General features: G+C 44.6%; 1 protein-coding gene across 1 annotated transcript; it reads left to right on the top strand.

Moving 5' to 3' along the window:
- Positions 1 to 708: 708 nt before the first annotated feature.
- Positions 709 to 13437, top strand: n4bp1 (nedd4 binding protein 1). Its single transcript, XM_076303728.1, has 7 exons — positions 709 to 1205; positions 2864 to 4455; positions 8608 to 8738; positions 9559 to 9655; positions 10918 to 11025; positions 11270 to 11371; positions 11640 to 13437. The coding sequence occupies exons 1-7, from the start codon at positions 924 to 926 to the stop codon at positions 11953 to 11955; spliced, it is 2628 nt and encodes an 875-aa protein (XP_076159843.1). The 5' UTR covers positions 709 to 923; the 3' UTR covers positions 11956 to 13437.
- Positions 13438 to 15247: the final 1810 nt, after the last annotated feature.

Raw genomic sequence — 15247 nt, 5'->3', positions numbered from 1 at the left:
GCAATTTCTGTTATTCTTACTGTATATATCTTATACCAAAATGTACTTTATTTTCAAAGTGAAATGGTTGCTGGCATAAGTCATCGGCGTTAGTTTGAGCACATTTTCGAAATATTGTTTTGATGTGTTGAATGAAAGTCAATAGGAGCTGTAAATCTCAGAATAGCGGTGACCAAAGAATATTACTCCAGATAGCGTGACAGCAGTTGGATCCTTCACCCATCCAACTTTGGCTTTTGTGTGTGCCGCCCTAGATATTATAAAACTTTCTAATAAAGCTTTACAATATCTATGTGTGCCGCTTCTACTAGGCCCATTTCTTATCGGCTATGGGTCCAAGAATAGCATAGATTTAGTAGCTCAAGGCTGCATAATAGGCTAGCCTATGGCACGTGAAAAACAGAAATTAAATAAGAAGAAAGCCTTTTCTAATAAATTATTCACCATATATGCCATATGTTCCACTAACCAGCAGAGGGCAGCTGGTTTCTGGCAGGCTATGGTTTCTGGAGTTGATTGATTCATAGGAGTATAGGATTCATATCTATTTCATGTAAATATTTCAAATTTATTTTGCAAAAAAATATTCAGTATTCTGAAAAGTAGACTGAAAAGCATAGTATGTCTGGGCCTGAGCTAAAAGCCCGTGTCGGGTCGTGATGACGTCACTGGAACTTCCCGGTGGCGCTCTCCGGTTGCGACAATGGTGTCATTCGGGGGAGCCAGCTATATGGAAGTTGTTGTTGCTGAGCTTTAAATCGATGATGTGAAGCATAGTGAGGAGACAATGAAGACACGTAAAGGATAATCATGATGGGGGAAACTATTCACTCTTTAGATTTCATAATGAGAAACTATGTTGTCTTCATAGACTAAAATTTGTTTCCAATAACATTATATCAACAACGCGGCCCCTCAACGGCATGAAGCGAATCACCGAGCTAACTTGTTCAGAGCCTCCGGGAAACACAGTGTCTCCTCCCGCTAACAGGCAACACCAAGAGTCGTTGACTGTAGACGAGTTCACCGTACCCGAGGAAAAGCAGGCTGAACTAAAGTGCGCAAAGTCCAGAGTGGAGCAGGTTTTCCGTGTAGATTTTACCATTATAGGACTCCTTGATCATACGGGAGCTCACGGAAGTCAAGCATCGAGGCAAATTTGGTTGAAGCTAATGGGAAAGAGAGAAAATGTTCTGAAGGCAAAGGTAAAGTGGACCTTTGTAACAGTAACTTATACTTGTGCTTTTTGATTCATCCAGTGTATAACGTTAACAGTGTTATTAATTAACTACATCTTCGGTTAGTAAAAACTTATTAAAGTTGCTAAGAAAGTGGAGAGCAAAATGGCTAGCTGGCTGGGTCTAGGTGGCTAACGTTAGCTACATTTATATTAGCAGGCATTAAGACGGCCTATCGATGTTAGGATGGCCTAAATAACGTTAGGTAACTGACGTTATTTGGTCAGTTAACATTACCTTGCTAGATACTAACTAGCTCAGGTAATCCGTAGTTTTGTTACTCTATCATTAACTGACATTCTGGCGTGGGTAACCTGTCTCGGCAAGTAGATTTTGCCCAGTGTGTGGTCGTTTTCAAAAGTAATAATAATAATAATTAACGGTAATCCTAGGTAAATATACTTTTGCTGATACCGAAAGAGAAGGTAGCTAATGTTAACAAGTTGTTATCTTGAAGTATCTAAAGTTCATCATACGAGGAGGACATGAACTTTACTAGCTACCGTTAAAAAAAATGATGAAGTTCTTAAAGGGAACAAGTTGCTAATTCAGATGCTGAACAGCTGATGTTTCAGACAGACTAAGGTTTGCTGTCAGTACAAAAATGATTGTCTGCTACGTTATTGACATTACTGTGGTGTTGACATTCTCATCCTTTCGGTATCAGTTGCGCTCTACTCCTGTCACTTTAGCCATTTAGTCATTGGTTCGCATAACGTTACACCCTTGACATTTCTCCTTTTTCCCGTTCACTGACCGAGGGGAAAATACCCATTTGTATGCAGGCAAATCAGACCTGCCCCCCATCTTGAGATGTTTATGTCTGCACGTGTGCAAAGCGTGCTTGTTTACTTTAGCATGAGTACGTCTGTCAGGCGGAAAACGTCATCGACGGTGCCAGTAAAACTGGAATCTCCAGTAGTCCCTTCTGGGCAGGACTAGAACGGAAACCCCAATAAACCTAAACCGGCTACTCTGCCAGGTCGTTCCCCTTACTCACTGCAAAGCTTGTCGAGTTAATCACGCACAGTTTCGAACACAAGAGGACAAGGATTAAGACTAGTTCAGGTCTTGGTCAGAGCAATTCATTTCTTGAGGACAAGACCTCGATAATGCTAGAATGTGACCACCAAGAAGCAGATAATGTATTTTTATTTATCTGTGGTAAATAGTTATACATAGATCTTCCGCTCTGCAACAACAGCTGATTTTGTATGATTTTGAAGTCACACCTAGCTAGAGTCCTTCTTGTGTCACCATATAGCCAACTGCCTTTTATAGTACATTGACACATGAGTTGCAACACACATGTGGACACATGCACACTGTTCTCAAATTTGCTGTTGTGTCGAATCAATGAGATACAGGCAGAGATTTGACCTGCTTGTGCTAGTTGTTGGCCTGAATGAGGTTTCTTAATCAATAACATTGTCAATCCATCAATAGTTTTAGACCTTTGAGAATCTTTTCTAATTCAGAGTGTGAAAAATAGTGTGTATTATTAAATGCATTTTTACAATAATAGAAAGTATTAATAGTAATAATAAAAAAGCGTTCTTCTGTAATGTATAAAGTTGTGCTGTTCATACAGTGTTGCTGATGTTGTCCTTGTGCTGTGTTGGTAGGAGTATGTGAAGGGTCTGTGTGCCCCAGAGCTGCAGAAGGAGGAGCGCTACCCAGTGGACATGCACTGCATCTTCGCGGGGGCCCGTGGCCTCTTCCTGGAGCGGTTGCTGCGTGACACCAGTGCCGAGGTGGTCCTGCTGGAGCCAGGCCGCCTACGAGTGCAAGGCCAGGCCGAGGCGGTTGTCATGGCCCAGAGCCGCGTACAGCAGTTTGTGGCGCTCTTCCACGAGAAGCGCAGCCTGCCCGGTGAGCGCGAGCCATCCGTCAAGCGAGCCTTCAAGACCTTTGTGGAGGAGCGCACGGACAAGTACGCCATGGAGCTGCTGGTGCTGCCCAGCGCTCTGAAGGAGGAGCTGCTAGGGCTGGCGCAGAGCCCCACGCTCGCCTCCCCGGTCGGGGGAGGCCCGACGCTGGCGGCCACCGCAGAGCTGGAGCAGGACCGCTCCCAGGCCAGCACACCCATCACTGAGCTGTCCCATCACATCCAGGACACCAGCTTTGAGGACAGGGTCATGGGGCAAGAGGGTATGGCCGGGCAGCTGACCAACGGGAGGCCCACACACAAGCGGCGGTCGTCGGAGAGCGAGCAGCGCAACACGAAGCGGCAGTACTCGCTCGAGAGGAGGGAGGAGGAGCTGGGCGCGGAGAGGGAGACTGAGAGGCAAGGTCAGGGTCTGAGGCAGCGGGAGGCAAGCCAGACGCGTGCCAAAACGCCAGTGGCTAAAGTGGGCGCCGCCGTGCTGCTGGACCCTTGCGAGAGCACACCGGACGAGACGGTGAGCCCCGAGACCAATCTGCGCTGTCTCGTCAACTTCTTCCGCACCATGGGCTATGAGCAGGACGTGGTGGAGCGCGTCGTCAGGGAGACGGGCCAGACGGAGGACACCTTTCTGCTGCTAGAGCGCATTGTGGAAGAGACACAGCGTGACAAGACCCACCAGCAGGGGGTGGCCTCACGCACCTCGCGCACCCCTGACCCCTCCTCATCATCGTCGTCATCTTCCTCCTCCTCCTCTTGCTCGTCCACCATGTTGTCCTGCGTGTCCAGAGACAAGGACAAAATGCTAGTCAGACCCATGCCAGACATCAAGGCCAAAGAGAATATTCGGCCCACTGGTGGTAATCAGGGGGCGGCACTAAAGAAGAGTGGCGCCGCAGCGCAGAACGATGTGTACGAGGTCATCTGTATAGACGACGACAGTGAAGGAATGATGGAGACGACCCAAGGGCCTAAGGCCAGGACAATAGCCCGCTTCGACCTCTCCTCCGAGCCCAAGCTGGACTACCTCTCTCGGGGAGGCATGCAAACCATGGGGCCCATGCGGGTGGAGAGCGTGACCGCTCTGCGGAGCTCCTCGCAGTGCCCGCCCCTCGTACCCGACACGCGGCCCAGCTGCTCCTACCAGACTATTGCTGGGCGAATGCCCCAGGTCCGTGCGGAGCCCTCTGCTTCCTCGAAATCTGCCCCGCTTACAGGGGTGTCTCGCTTCCAGCAGTCTCTGCGGACTCCTTACCGATTGGTGCTGCAAGATGAACCAGGCCGGTCTGATCTTCGGCATGTGATCATAGATGGCAGTAACGTGGCCATGTCGTAAGTTTCACCCTTCTGCAGACTAACATTACCCAGCCTCCATGGGATTTTTTTTAACCTGTGCTTACATTGCAGCAAGTACTGATGCATTTACATAGCATTTACCTGTTAAGCGATATAAATGGATGTTAGGCTCTGAGGCTAACCCATTATTATTAAGTGCATTCTCTACTGGAATTAAACAGTGCAGACTTCTCAAAGTTTATTTCCGTTATACCCGTACACTGTATGTGTGCACATCCATCCGTGTTAAAGTTGTGAGCTCAGGTGCAGTGCGTGGGTTGCACTCTTAGTGGTGAATCTAGGGACTCTTCGCTCAACGTTCATTTACACACTTGTTTCTCTCTGATGGTATCTTTGATGTACCTCAGAGAGCCCCGACACTCCAATGTCTCTCGTTCCCTTTCTGTTTCGTTCTGTACTTGTCTTCCCCTCGCCCCCTCCCTGAACCTTGCTTCACCCCCTCACCTTGCCACAGGGTGTTTTTCCTCTCTTACCAAACCCTTTGTCACAGGCCTTCCAGGAACCAAGAGCAAACTCTCCAGGTACTTAGCCACTAAACTAATGAGTGCAGGTACTGAACTGAGCCTGCCGTGGCAAAAGTACTCAGAATGTGAACTCTGCAGCTCCTAGTCTGTGTCATTTTAAAATTCCAAAAAAAAGTCGGCTTCATCTGTTCTGGGAACTTGAACTGGCCTTATCTCAATTGTCTGCTGTCACAATTATATAGACATGTCAACAACACATTTCATTATATTGCTATTATAGAATTTTTATAATGTCAGAAATAAGTCCCCTGACTTATTTTTAAATGTGTATCACAGCTCTGAGAATGACAGTGTTGTAAAACATCATATCATCGAAAGAGATAAGAATTAAGAGATAAGAAGTGTTGTCCTTCAAGTATGCAAGGCTATAATTCAGATTGGCAGCTTAAAACATTGAAGGAAATAGTTGTCAAATGAGCTCAAGATTTCTCTCTCTCTCTCTGTCTCTCTCAAATTCAAATATGCTTTATTGGCATGACAAATAAGCCATTTGTGTTGCCAAAGCAGTCATACAAAGTATGGAGGGAACATGAATAAGACACAGAAATAAAACTAGGTGTCTATGTGTAGACATAGAGATAGGTGTACACTATATCACTGTATAACAATAACAACACAGAAACATAATAATATATATAGTACACATACATATACATGCATACAGTACATATACACACACATATACTGTACATACATACACACACACTTTAGAAAAGGACAATATGTATATTCTCTATAGAGATAAGAATATAAATATAAATAAATGAAATAAAATAAAATTAAGTTATGCTGGAGTCTCTCAGCTTATGACAGTGTGAAATGTATCTTGCTAGAGGGGCTGAATGTCCCTCTCCTGAGAGGATAGCCAGTTTTTCATGTGTGCCCATGGTTTCAAAGTTTGGGTAATCTGTTTTAAAGCTAGGGAAAGATGCATCTCTTATGTCTTTATATTTATCACAGTGAAGAAGAAAGTGCTCCTCTGTCTCAACCTTCCCTGTCTGGCAGTGACCACATATTCTTTCCTCTTTGGGCAGCCAGGTTTTCCTGTGCCTGCCTGTTTCCACTGTAAAATTGTGGTCTCTCTCTCTCTCTATGTGTCCATCACAACTGAGACAATGGTCAGATATTTCGGCCATTGTCGGCCTTGTGGACTGATATCGTCTTTCGGCAAATTTATGACATTTACCGATGGCAGTGGCTGATGTTTATCTGTTATATTACATCAATTTCGCTTAAAGTAAATGTTGTGCTATGAAGGTCTGAAAGACTTGAAATTGGTTGTTCTTTATAAATAGTTTTGTTTCCACTCGACTCAAGGATATAATTATCAACAAAAACAAAGACAAAAATATTGGCATCGGCTATCAGCCAAATTGTTATTTTATACATTGGTATTGATATCAGCCCAGAATTTCACAATCGGTGCATCCCTACATAGTAGTCACTGATTCAGTTACAGCTGAGGCATTGGACATGTGGCTGAAGTAGGTCAAAAATGAGCATGGAAGCACAGACGGGGTTTTTTCATTTCAAGTGGGTGTAGAAGGTGACTGCTCAGGTGAAGTCCGGACGGAACGGACTGTCTGAATGAACTCCAGATGTTCTGCCTGAGACACAAACAGTAGAGCAAACAGCGATGATGAGGCTACTGTGAGTGTTTTACTTTATTGAATTGAATTGATTGAATGGCTGATGGATCATAGTGCCAAGTTAGCAAGAAAATGGCTGGCAATGACTTGTGGTCCTGCTGACTGAATAAAGGTGCCAGGATGAATTGAGAAGGCTGAGGATATGTGAGTCGCTGAAGCCAGTGTTTGGGGTAAGGGAATATGCAAGCTGCGTAATCAAAAATGTGATCAATGAGGGCAACAATAGCTGAATGGAGGCGGTCGTGGCGACACTGATGTGACGCATTGCTTCTTATCTAAGCTCCCACCCATCCAGACTGCACAGGGTCACTGCTCAGGGCCGCACACACGTCACACTTGTAGTGCGCCATACAAAGGCTATGGCATGTTTGCGCCTGCAGGCGTATGTGTGAAGAGATATGCATGCAGTCTGCAGAGAGGATTGTGTTCTGCATATTGCAGTCAAATGTGTAGTCTTCGTGAATTTTTTATGTCAACGTGCAAGACAAAGGTGAATCTGAAGACTTGACAAGGGGGAGTTCTATACTATTTTTTTTTCCAGGAATGTTTTTAGGGTCTTTTTTGCATATTACCTATTTACATTTCCAGACTGGGTTATTTTACTATCAACGTCAGTAGCGGTGGATTTAGTATCACTTCCTGTTTGAAATCACTTTCTCTCTCACCAGGGGGAAGTTCCAGAGCCCTTCTGTCACCACACTCTCTATGGTCTGCTATGTGGTGTTACTGTTGTTGTTGTTGTCAGGCAGTTGCTGTCATGGTTGTTAAGTGGGTATCACTAGAAGTTTTCAATAATCTAAGACAGGTTGGCTAAATCAATCATATAAGCCAGCCTGCTTGCTTATCTTTTCTCATAAACACATAGATCCTTCATGCTAATTGGCCTGTCAAAAGCCGAGCGTTTGTATTCAGCAGAGAGGTCAGGTCTGCTGGTACTTTTCCTCTCAGCCTCGCATTGACCCTATCTGTCCATCTTGGCAACAGAGTGTTTATCTATCAACTCGAATGTGCTGGATTTCCTGTTGATGGGGCCGGGAGCGCATGTGTGAAGAGGGGATTTTCGGCAGGCCTGCCCCTCTCTGCGCAGGTTGGGTTGACAGACGTATGGTGCAGACGTACGAGACAAATTAGACTTGCAGTGCGTGATGCCTTAAGGTCACGATTTTAGGCCAGAAGAGCCACCACAGCTGTGCTGGACTCCACCAGGGGCCTGTCCTATGCTTTTGCTGAATCTCACTGAGCTTGAGTTTGCATGCATTTACATTAGGCTTAGACATTTACATTACAGGTCAAAAACCCTGTGGAACACTGAGGGCCCACTGTTTCTGAACAGTACTTGCTATCCCCAAATTCACCTATGCTCCAGCAGTTGACTTCCAAAAGCTTCTGATGTGATTTGTGAAAGGAATTTCTGTTGAGTAGAGCAGAGGATGGCTACTGTATGTGAGTGCAACATTACTGAAGTGAACACTCAATCATTACCGCAATTTCCCAACTATTAGTCACATTATACATTGATTTTGCAAAATTTCTTCAGCTTTGAAGTTAATACGGGGGCAGTTAATGTGGTATTAATATAGTTTTGTTTCTTTTAACTGGCATAAAACACTGTCATGTGGCTTATACACAATGCGGCTAATACTTAGAAAATTACTGTATTAAAGACACTTATTTCTTCATAATCACAGTAGAAGCATGTCCTGCTGTGCCACTATGACTTAGTGGAAAGACCATTTTGCTGATGTGAACGTGTTTCAAGTTCAAGCTAGATAAGCACAGGAAGATTATTATATTCTTTAAAAAAACAAGTACCGCTAGTTCTGCATAGTTACTTGAGACACATCATTCAACTCCAATTTGATTTTGAGTTTAATTTAGTTTAGTTACACTTAAAGTGTACGGTTGAATTAATATGCATATTGACTCATGACTGATCCAACCTCTATCCTCTACAGCCATGGCAACCACCGCATCTTCTCCTGTCGTGGCATAGCCATTGCCGTGGAGCATTTCTGGAGGAGAGGGCACCGAGAGATCACTGTCTTTGTCCCCCAGTGGAGGCAGAAAAGAGACCCCAACATCACAGGTGAGCCCCTGAACCAGCCTGGGACATAAGACTTAGTACCCAGAGCACAGAAATAAGGAAGAATCAGGGGACATGATGAATATAGCCATTGACGTTGACATTGTAGCTTGATTTATATGAAATCACAGAAATATCTTAATTTCTGCCTTGGAAAATATTTGGCCATACAGGTCCAACTACAGTTTGTTGACATGCTGCAAGACTAGAATAATAAGATGGGTGAAGGAATGTCTATGATAGGAATGCATGGTTTGTCTAAGGAATGTCTATGATAGGAATGCATGGTTTACGTGTTGAGGTAAGTCTTTGAGAAAAGTCCTTTGTGCAGTGTATGACATTGAAAGATATTAATCTAATCCTATAAGAAGCAACTAGAATCCATTGTAAATTCTTGAAATCAATATACTTTATCGTATTGCATCTAGCTATTTCATTTTTAGATTATCAATTACTCAGTCAATGACTACTTCCCATGGCTTTGAAGATACAGTGGAGAAGTCATGAATGATACCAGTAGGCACCAAACCCTGTATGTGGGTTGTGACACACTAAGAACTAGGTGTGTAGCATACAGGGTGCAATGCGCCGCCTGTTCTCCAAAAAGGCTCTGAGTCAGAGAGGATAACTGCGGCTTCAGAAAGAACCCTATCATAGATTTCTGCCATTCTCTAACTCATTGTTAGATCAGCTAATTAGTGAAATTGTCTGTGTTAAGTGTACAGATAGAACCAATACATGGTAGAAGTTTTCCACCTCTGCTCTGAGTACATGTTCTAATATGCCCCCCCCCCATCTCTCTCTCTCTCTCTCTCTCTCTCAGAACAACACTTCCTGAGCCAGCTAGAGGACCTGAGGCTTCTGTCCTTCACCCCCTCCCGAGAAGTGTGTGGACAGCGCATCTCGTCCCACGATGACCGGTATGGCCCAAGGCTGACATCAGCTCATCACACCAGATCAGGCATTCTCAACCTCAAATCCTGTAAAGGCCATAAAACCAGATTGATTGACTTCCAATCACACACAAGAGCAGATCAGGCATATTCAGAATCAGCCTTAAATCACATCAAACCAGATCAGGCATACTCACCCTGAAAATCACATCAAACCAGATCAGGCATACTCACCCTGAAAATCACATCAAACCGGATTAGGCATAATCACACACAACTTGTCACTGATTTCCCCCCGTCTCAATGGCAAACTCAGTTGTCACACAGTTGTCACATTTCAGCTGTATGATTCACCACTACCATGGAGTCACTATCTGACAATGTATCAGAGCGCACATAACACACTGAGGGCCAGAGGTGCCCTTCTCCGCCCCCTACCGCAATTTACGAACATCCACAACTGAACGACAGAGCCTACAAGCACAGTTGAATGGAGTTAACTGATGACAACATTATAAAGAATCAAACGTTTAGCGATCATGAAATAATACCATACATGATAAGATGTCAACAAGCAGGGATGAAGATCAGTAGTTTTACTCAAACTACTTGTGCACGTAGGCTATGGAAGATTGGTCAAATCTAGCAAGTAGGAAAGTTTAAGTGAATGTCGTGAAAGTAAGACATTCGAAAGGCTAACGAAAGTTAAGGTTGCTTTTGATATAATACAGACACAAAACTGGTGCTCTAAATAGTGATTCTGTTGTCTTTGAAAGGTTCTCTTGAAGAGAACATCACATTGATGCATTTAACTGCAATTTGGATTAACACCTGCTTTTACAAGGCGGAAGTTTTTAGGCGCAGAATAGACGTGCGCTTTCACCAGCAGTTTTTGTACATACCGCGAAATACTTAATTAGGCGCTCTTTACGCTTCCCCTCCCATCTCTTTACGCTAAACTCCCACTTTCCCCTAGATCCTCCCATGAATGCATATGCATGACACGGAAACGCGCAGTTTGCCATTTTCAGCTCCCGCGAGAGGCAGTCTGCATTTTGACCTCAATGTGGCATCTTTGTACATACCTCACAATGTTTCTACATGCACGTTGCGAAACAAATACGTCTGAAGTGGGCGTTAGTACATCTGGCCCTCAGGCCTCTGTAGTGCCCTCTTGATGTCATTTGTTTGATTTGGCCAATAAGGGTTCCTCTGAAAAAGGAACTGAGCTGGAAAGAGAGCTCCACCCTGTGGTTGTCCACCAGAGACTAACTTCCATGCCTTTTCAGGTTCCTGCTCCATCTGGCAGAGAAGACGGACGGGGTCATCGTCACAAACGACAACCTGCGGGACTTTGTGAGCACCTCGGAGGCATGGCGGAGAATCATTCAGGACCGGTGAGTGAGTGCCACTGTAAGATGGCCATGTTTCATCACATTCAGCTGGTCAGTCACAGAGTTCACAACACCACAGGCAATAACAACCAGTCAGTAAGGTTCTGTGTGTTAAAGCTCCACATTGCTAGTGAAGTGACGCGACCTCTAAAAACCCCCATGGTGCGTATTGTGTTAGTATTGTTAGTATGGATGAACTTGACTGAAAAATGTGTTCATGTGAATGTGACTGCTGTGGCTTCAACAGACTCCTGCCTTTCACCTTTGTGGAGGACCACTTCATGATCCCAGATGACCCTTTAGGGAAACATGGTCCCCATGTGGATGTTTTCTTACGCAAAGACAGCAGGTGTGTTTATGTCAAGGCTAGCCACGTATACAACTCAGAACTTTTCACTTTTTTTGGCTTCACTTTTCACCTTTTTGAAATCCCATGAACAGTGACTTAAGTCGTTTCAAGGTCGTTGCTAATAGCCACCCCTGGTCTAGTGTCTCTAGAAGACACTGCACCTTGTTAACATGTTTGTTGACCTGTGGATCATCATGTACACAATGGTAATATGTTTCCTATAATCATTTCTTTCTGTCTTTGTTTCTGTCTCCTTTCTCTCCACAAGAACCAGGCCAGCCAGCCGTCCACAGCAGCGTTCAGATTTCTGTCCCACCCCCGCGGGTCATGTGCAGCAGTCCAGCCCCCCTCAGCCTCGCCTCGCATCTCACTGGCCCCACTCGGGGGCCCCTGGCTGGAACCCGCCGCCCCGGTCCTCGCCCTCCACCTCGCCCCCTCCGCAGCGCTCGGCCTCGGAGACGTCGGAGCTCAAGAGGCAGCTGTACGACATCTTCCCCGACCAGAAGCCCAACATCGACCGCATCCTCAGCGACCACCCTTACATGCGCGACCTGAACGCGTTGTCCGGTCTCCTGCTGGGATGAAGAGCTCTCCTGGACAAGCGCCTTAACACTCGCTCATAAAGCACACACACACACTCACACACTGTGTAACACAGTAATCCCTTTTGTTCTTGTAGAGAAGAGCTTAAAGTTTTTATGCTTGCAGAAAAGACCCAGTTTGCTTTTTTTGAGGTTCAGGGTGAAAAGATCAGAGGACTACAACCCCCAGGGTGCCATCTTTGTTGTGAACGTCTTGCTCTTCTGTCTTTATTAGGTTCACAATCAGCATTCACAAAGCACCGTGACCACCTCAAGCACAATGTACACCCACTGCACCCTGGCTCAGCCACATTTATGGTGAACTGAAAGCAAAACAAACCAACACAACTAAACCCTTTTGAATGTTGCTGATATGCACAGTCCAAGTGGCATATGTCATGTGCTGTACATATTTGTTATATAACTTAATGTGCCCAGATGTTTTTATTTCATGCTGTTTGGCTGAAATGATCATGGTCAAACTGGCTTTGCTGTATGGATATTTGGGTCCTGTGTTCCCTTTGTAATGTATAGTTCCTTTTCAGTTGGTCTTTGTATATATGTCAACCAAGTGACTTGTTGGACTGTTGAGCTATACTTTCAGTTTATTGCAGCACAAAGGGGTCTTTTTCTCCCAACAATGTTGAGTTGCTAAAAAGAGTGGTAATCAGTGAATCATCATGGTGCACCACGGGAAATATAACACTTTTGTACCCCATTCTATATGTATATAGGCATATACTATATAGAACATAAACATTACTACATCATCAGTATTCTGTTATTTAAAGTTCTATGTATGGGTTGGATGCTCCTGTTCCTATCTCTGATAACTGGTTTGTTTCTAGAGACTCTCTCGACATCCCAGTAGGCTTTCATAAACAGTCACCATGTCCGCAGGGCCTGAACATTTCCCCATGTTACTTAATAAGCTGGCCTGATGTACCAAACCTGTTGTGCAATGCACCACATTCTCAAGCCAAGCAATAGCAATGTGAACACCATGTGACCACAAACTCTGGCCTTAACAAATGTTTATTTTGCCACCACCAGAGGGAGTGGTTGAACCATACTTTTTCTTCCTACCTGCATTCTGATCTTCTCTCGTTGAGCTTACTGGCCCCACACTCAGTTGAAACATGGATCCCTCTGTGGTGTATATTTGTATAGGAATGTGCGCTTCATGGAGCTGTGTTCTAGTCTGTCAATGTGTGTGCACACAGTCTCACTCACATTGGCCACATCCACAACGGCTTTCTTGGCTCTCTTGACCTCTGTGTTCAGTGCCCCCTTACTTTGTCTTCAGCAGGAAATGGTGATTTGTGGACCTTTACTTTGTGATGGATGTGTCAGTTATGCCCTGTGTATGATATAGACTGGGTATGTGGTCACCTCTGTGGGCATCTCACAGGTTGACTGCAGAGGTTTAGGCCAGCTGCCCTGCACTGGCTGAGTGGTGAATAAAGGCCTTGTGTTTGAAATGAAGACCAAAAGTCACCTTTGTCATCTGTCTTATATGACCCCCCCCCCCCCTTAAGTTTGCTCTTGCTGTGTCGTAGGAGCTTGGAGACAGAGCTGAATACTCCACATCCACAGCCAAAGTACAGTGAGAGTTACCAAGACTAACATTTTTTGGTAAAATAATTCTATTCCAATTCAATTTGGAGAGATCTGCTAAGAAAGCCTAGTAATGGTGGGGAAAGGAAAGTTACAACATCTCAAAGTTAAGAAAATCATTTGGAATAGAGCACTGTCTGTAGGGGGCGACATAAAGCCTCAACACTCTCGACGTTGGCTGACCTTGGTCCCCTCCAAACAGTCAGATCGCAATGACTTGCAGAAGACCCCCAATCAAAACCCACTGCCACATTCCCAAAAAGCGGCAGGGGTTTCGTAATCCAATTAGAGCATGGCGTGGTGCAGTGACATAACTTGTCACTTTCATTTCACGGCTCCAGCACTGTCCAACTCTATCAATGGGAATATTCTATCTAAGGACTGATCTCCATTATTGTGTTATGCAGAAATCTACAAGACCATAGCTTTCCTTTTGAAAACCCACAGTTTGAAAAAAATGCAAATTTCATTAGGTCCATTTTTCAATTAAACAAATTCAGACATAGTTTGCATGCAATTGTGCAATTCAAAATGCATTATGATACTTGAATGCACAGCTAAATTGCATCTGACCTTTACTCATGCAGACGTCAGGGATAGTCAGAGTAGGGGAGTCCCTGACTTCCACCTATTAGCTCACACATGGATCAAGTGCCTATTCATTACGTAACACCCATGCTCCACTGCCAGCCTCATTACACAAACCTGTCAGGTGAGTGTTTCAGTGTCGTTACACCTCCACTGTCATGGATGGGGAGTGTCTGGAAAAAGGATCAGCATCTTGGAATACATGTTAAATGAGACATCAATGTGTTTGGGATAAATGGCTGGCTGTTGGTGAGAGGCAAACTGCATAGCATTTACCAAATAAGACCGTAACCACAAACACAGTTCTACTGATGTGTGTCATTCCTCTATAACACTGATCCTTTGGCTTGAGTCTCCAGCAAGGCTCATATCATGCCTCATTTCACAACGTTAAAGGAGAATTCCGGTGTGATATTGACCTAAAGTGTGTTGAAACATGATACCCAGTGTGAACGTATGTCTCATAGCCCATCTTGGCTTGTCCCCTGCACTCCAAAATCTGGCGCTAGTTAGCCGATGCTACCAACAGCTTTTTCAATGGTGGTGCTTCGGCATCGGGCTAGCCATGCAAATAAATCACTGTTTTACACCATTTACAAGGCTCAATGTATCTCCACACTTCATTGGTAGACTTCTGAGGGCCCTGACATTTAAAACGAGACATTGAGAACTTTAAAAAAGCACTGGTAGTTTACTTACAAGACGATTTATACAGACAGTATCTTCACGAAGTTTAGCGTTTGCAGCCATCTTGAATTTAGTCACGTTAAGTCGAGTGACGAGTAAGAATGAACAGGTATGATAAGGGATCAGATTCCAAAAATAATTCCATGGAAATGCATGGATTCCAGTTGCTGCTACTGGAAGAAACTGGAATCCATGCATTTCCACTGAATTATTTATTTGCATGGCTAGCCCGATGCCGAAGCACCACCATTGAAAAAGCTGTTAGTAGCATTGGCTAACTAGCGCCAGATTTTGGAGTGCAAGGGACAAGCCCATACGTTCACACTCGGTATCATGTTTCAACACACATTAGGTCAATATCACACTGGAATTCTCCTTTAATTCTTTAAAAACATACCTGTTG

The sequence above is a fragment of the Alosa pseudoharengus genome, unplaced genomic scaffold (genome assembly GCF_046254945.1).
Source record: "Alosa pseudoharengus isolate Yale_2024_CS ecotype anadromous, Long Island Sound unplaced genomic scaffold, YU_APseudo_1.1 YU_APseudo_1.1_scf_10, whole genome shotgun sequence".
NCBI classification, from domain to species: Eukaryota; Metazoa; Chordata; class Actinopteri; order Clupeiformes; family Clupeidae; genus Alosa; species Alosa pseudoharengus.
The sequence above is the reverse complement of the archived record's forward strand: the minus strand, read 5'-3'. Positions and strand labels throughout refer to the sequence as shown.

Bases quoted from the DNA above. Each gene is read 5' to 3' on its own strand.
- n4bp1 (XM_076303728.1), top strand. From the start codon at position 924: ATGAAGCGAATCACCGAGCTAACTTGTTCAGAGCCTCCGGGAAACACA. The intron at 4,456-8,607 runs GTAAGTTTCACC...TATCCTCTACAG, and splicing joins GGCAGTAACGTGGCCATGTC to CCATGGCAACCACCGCATCT. The intron at 11,372-11,639 runs GTGTGTTTATGT...TCTCTCCACAAG, and splicing joins TTCTTACGCAAAGACAGCAG to AACCAGGCCAGCCAGCCGTC.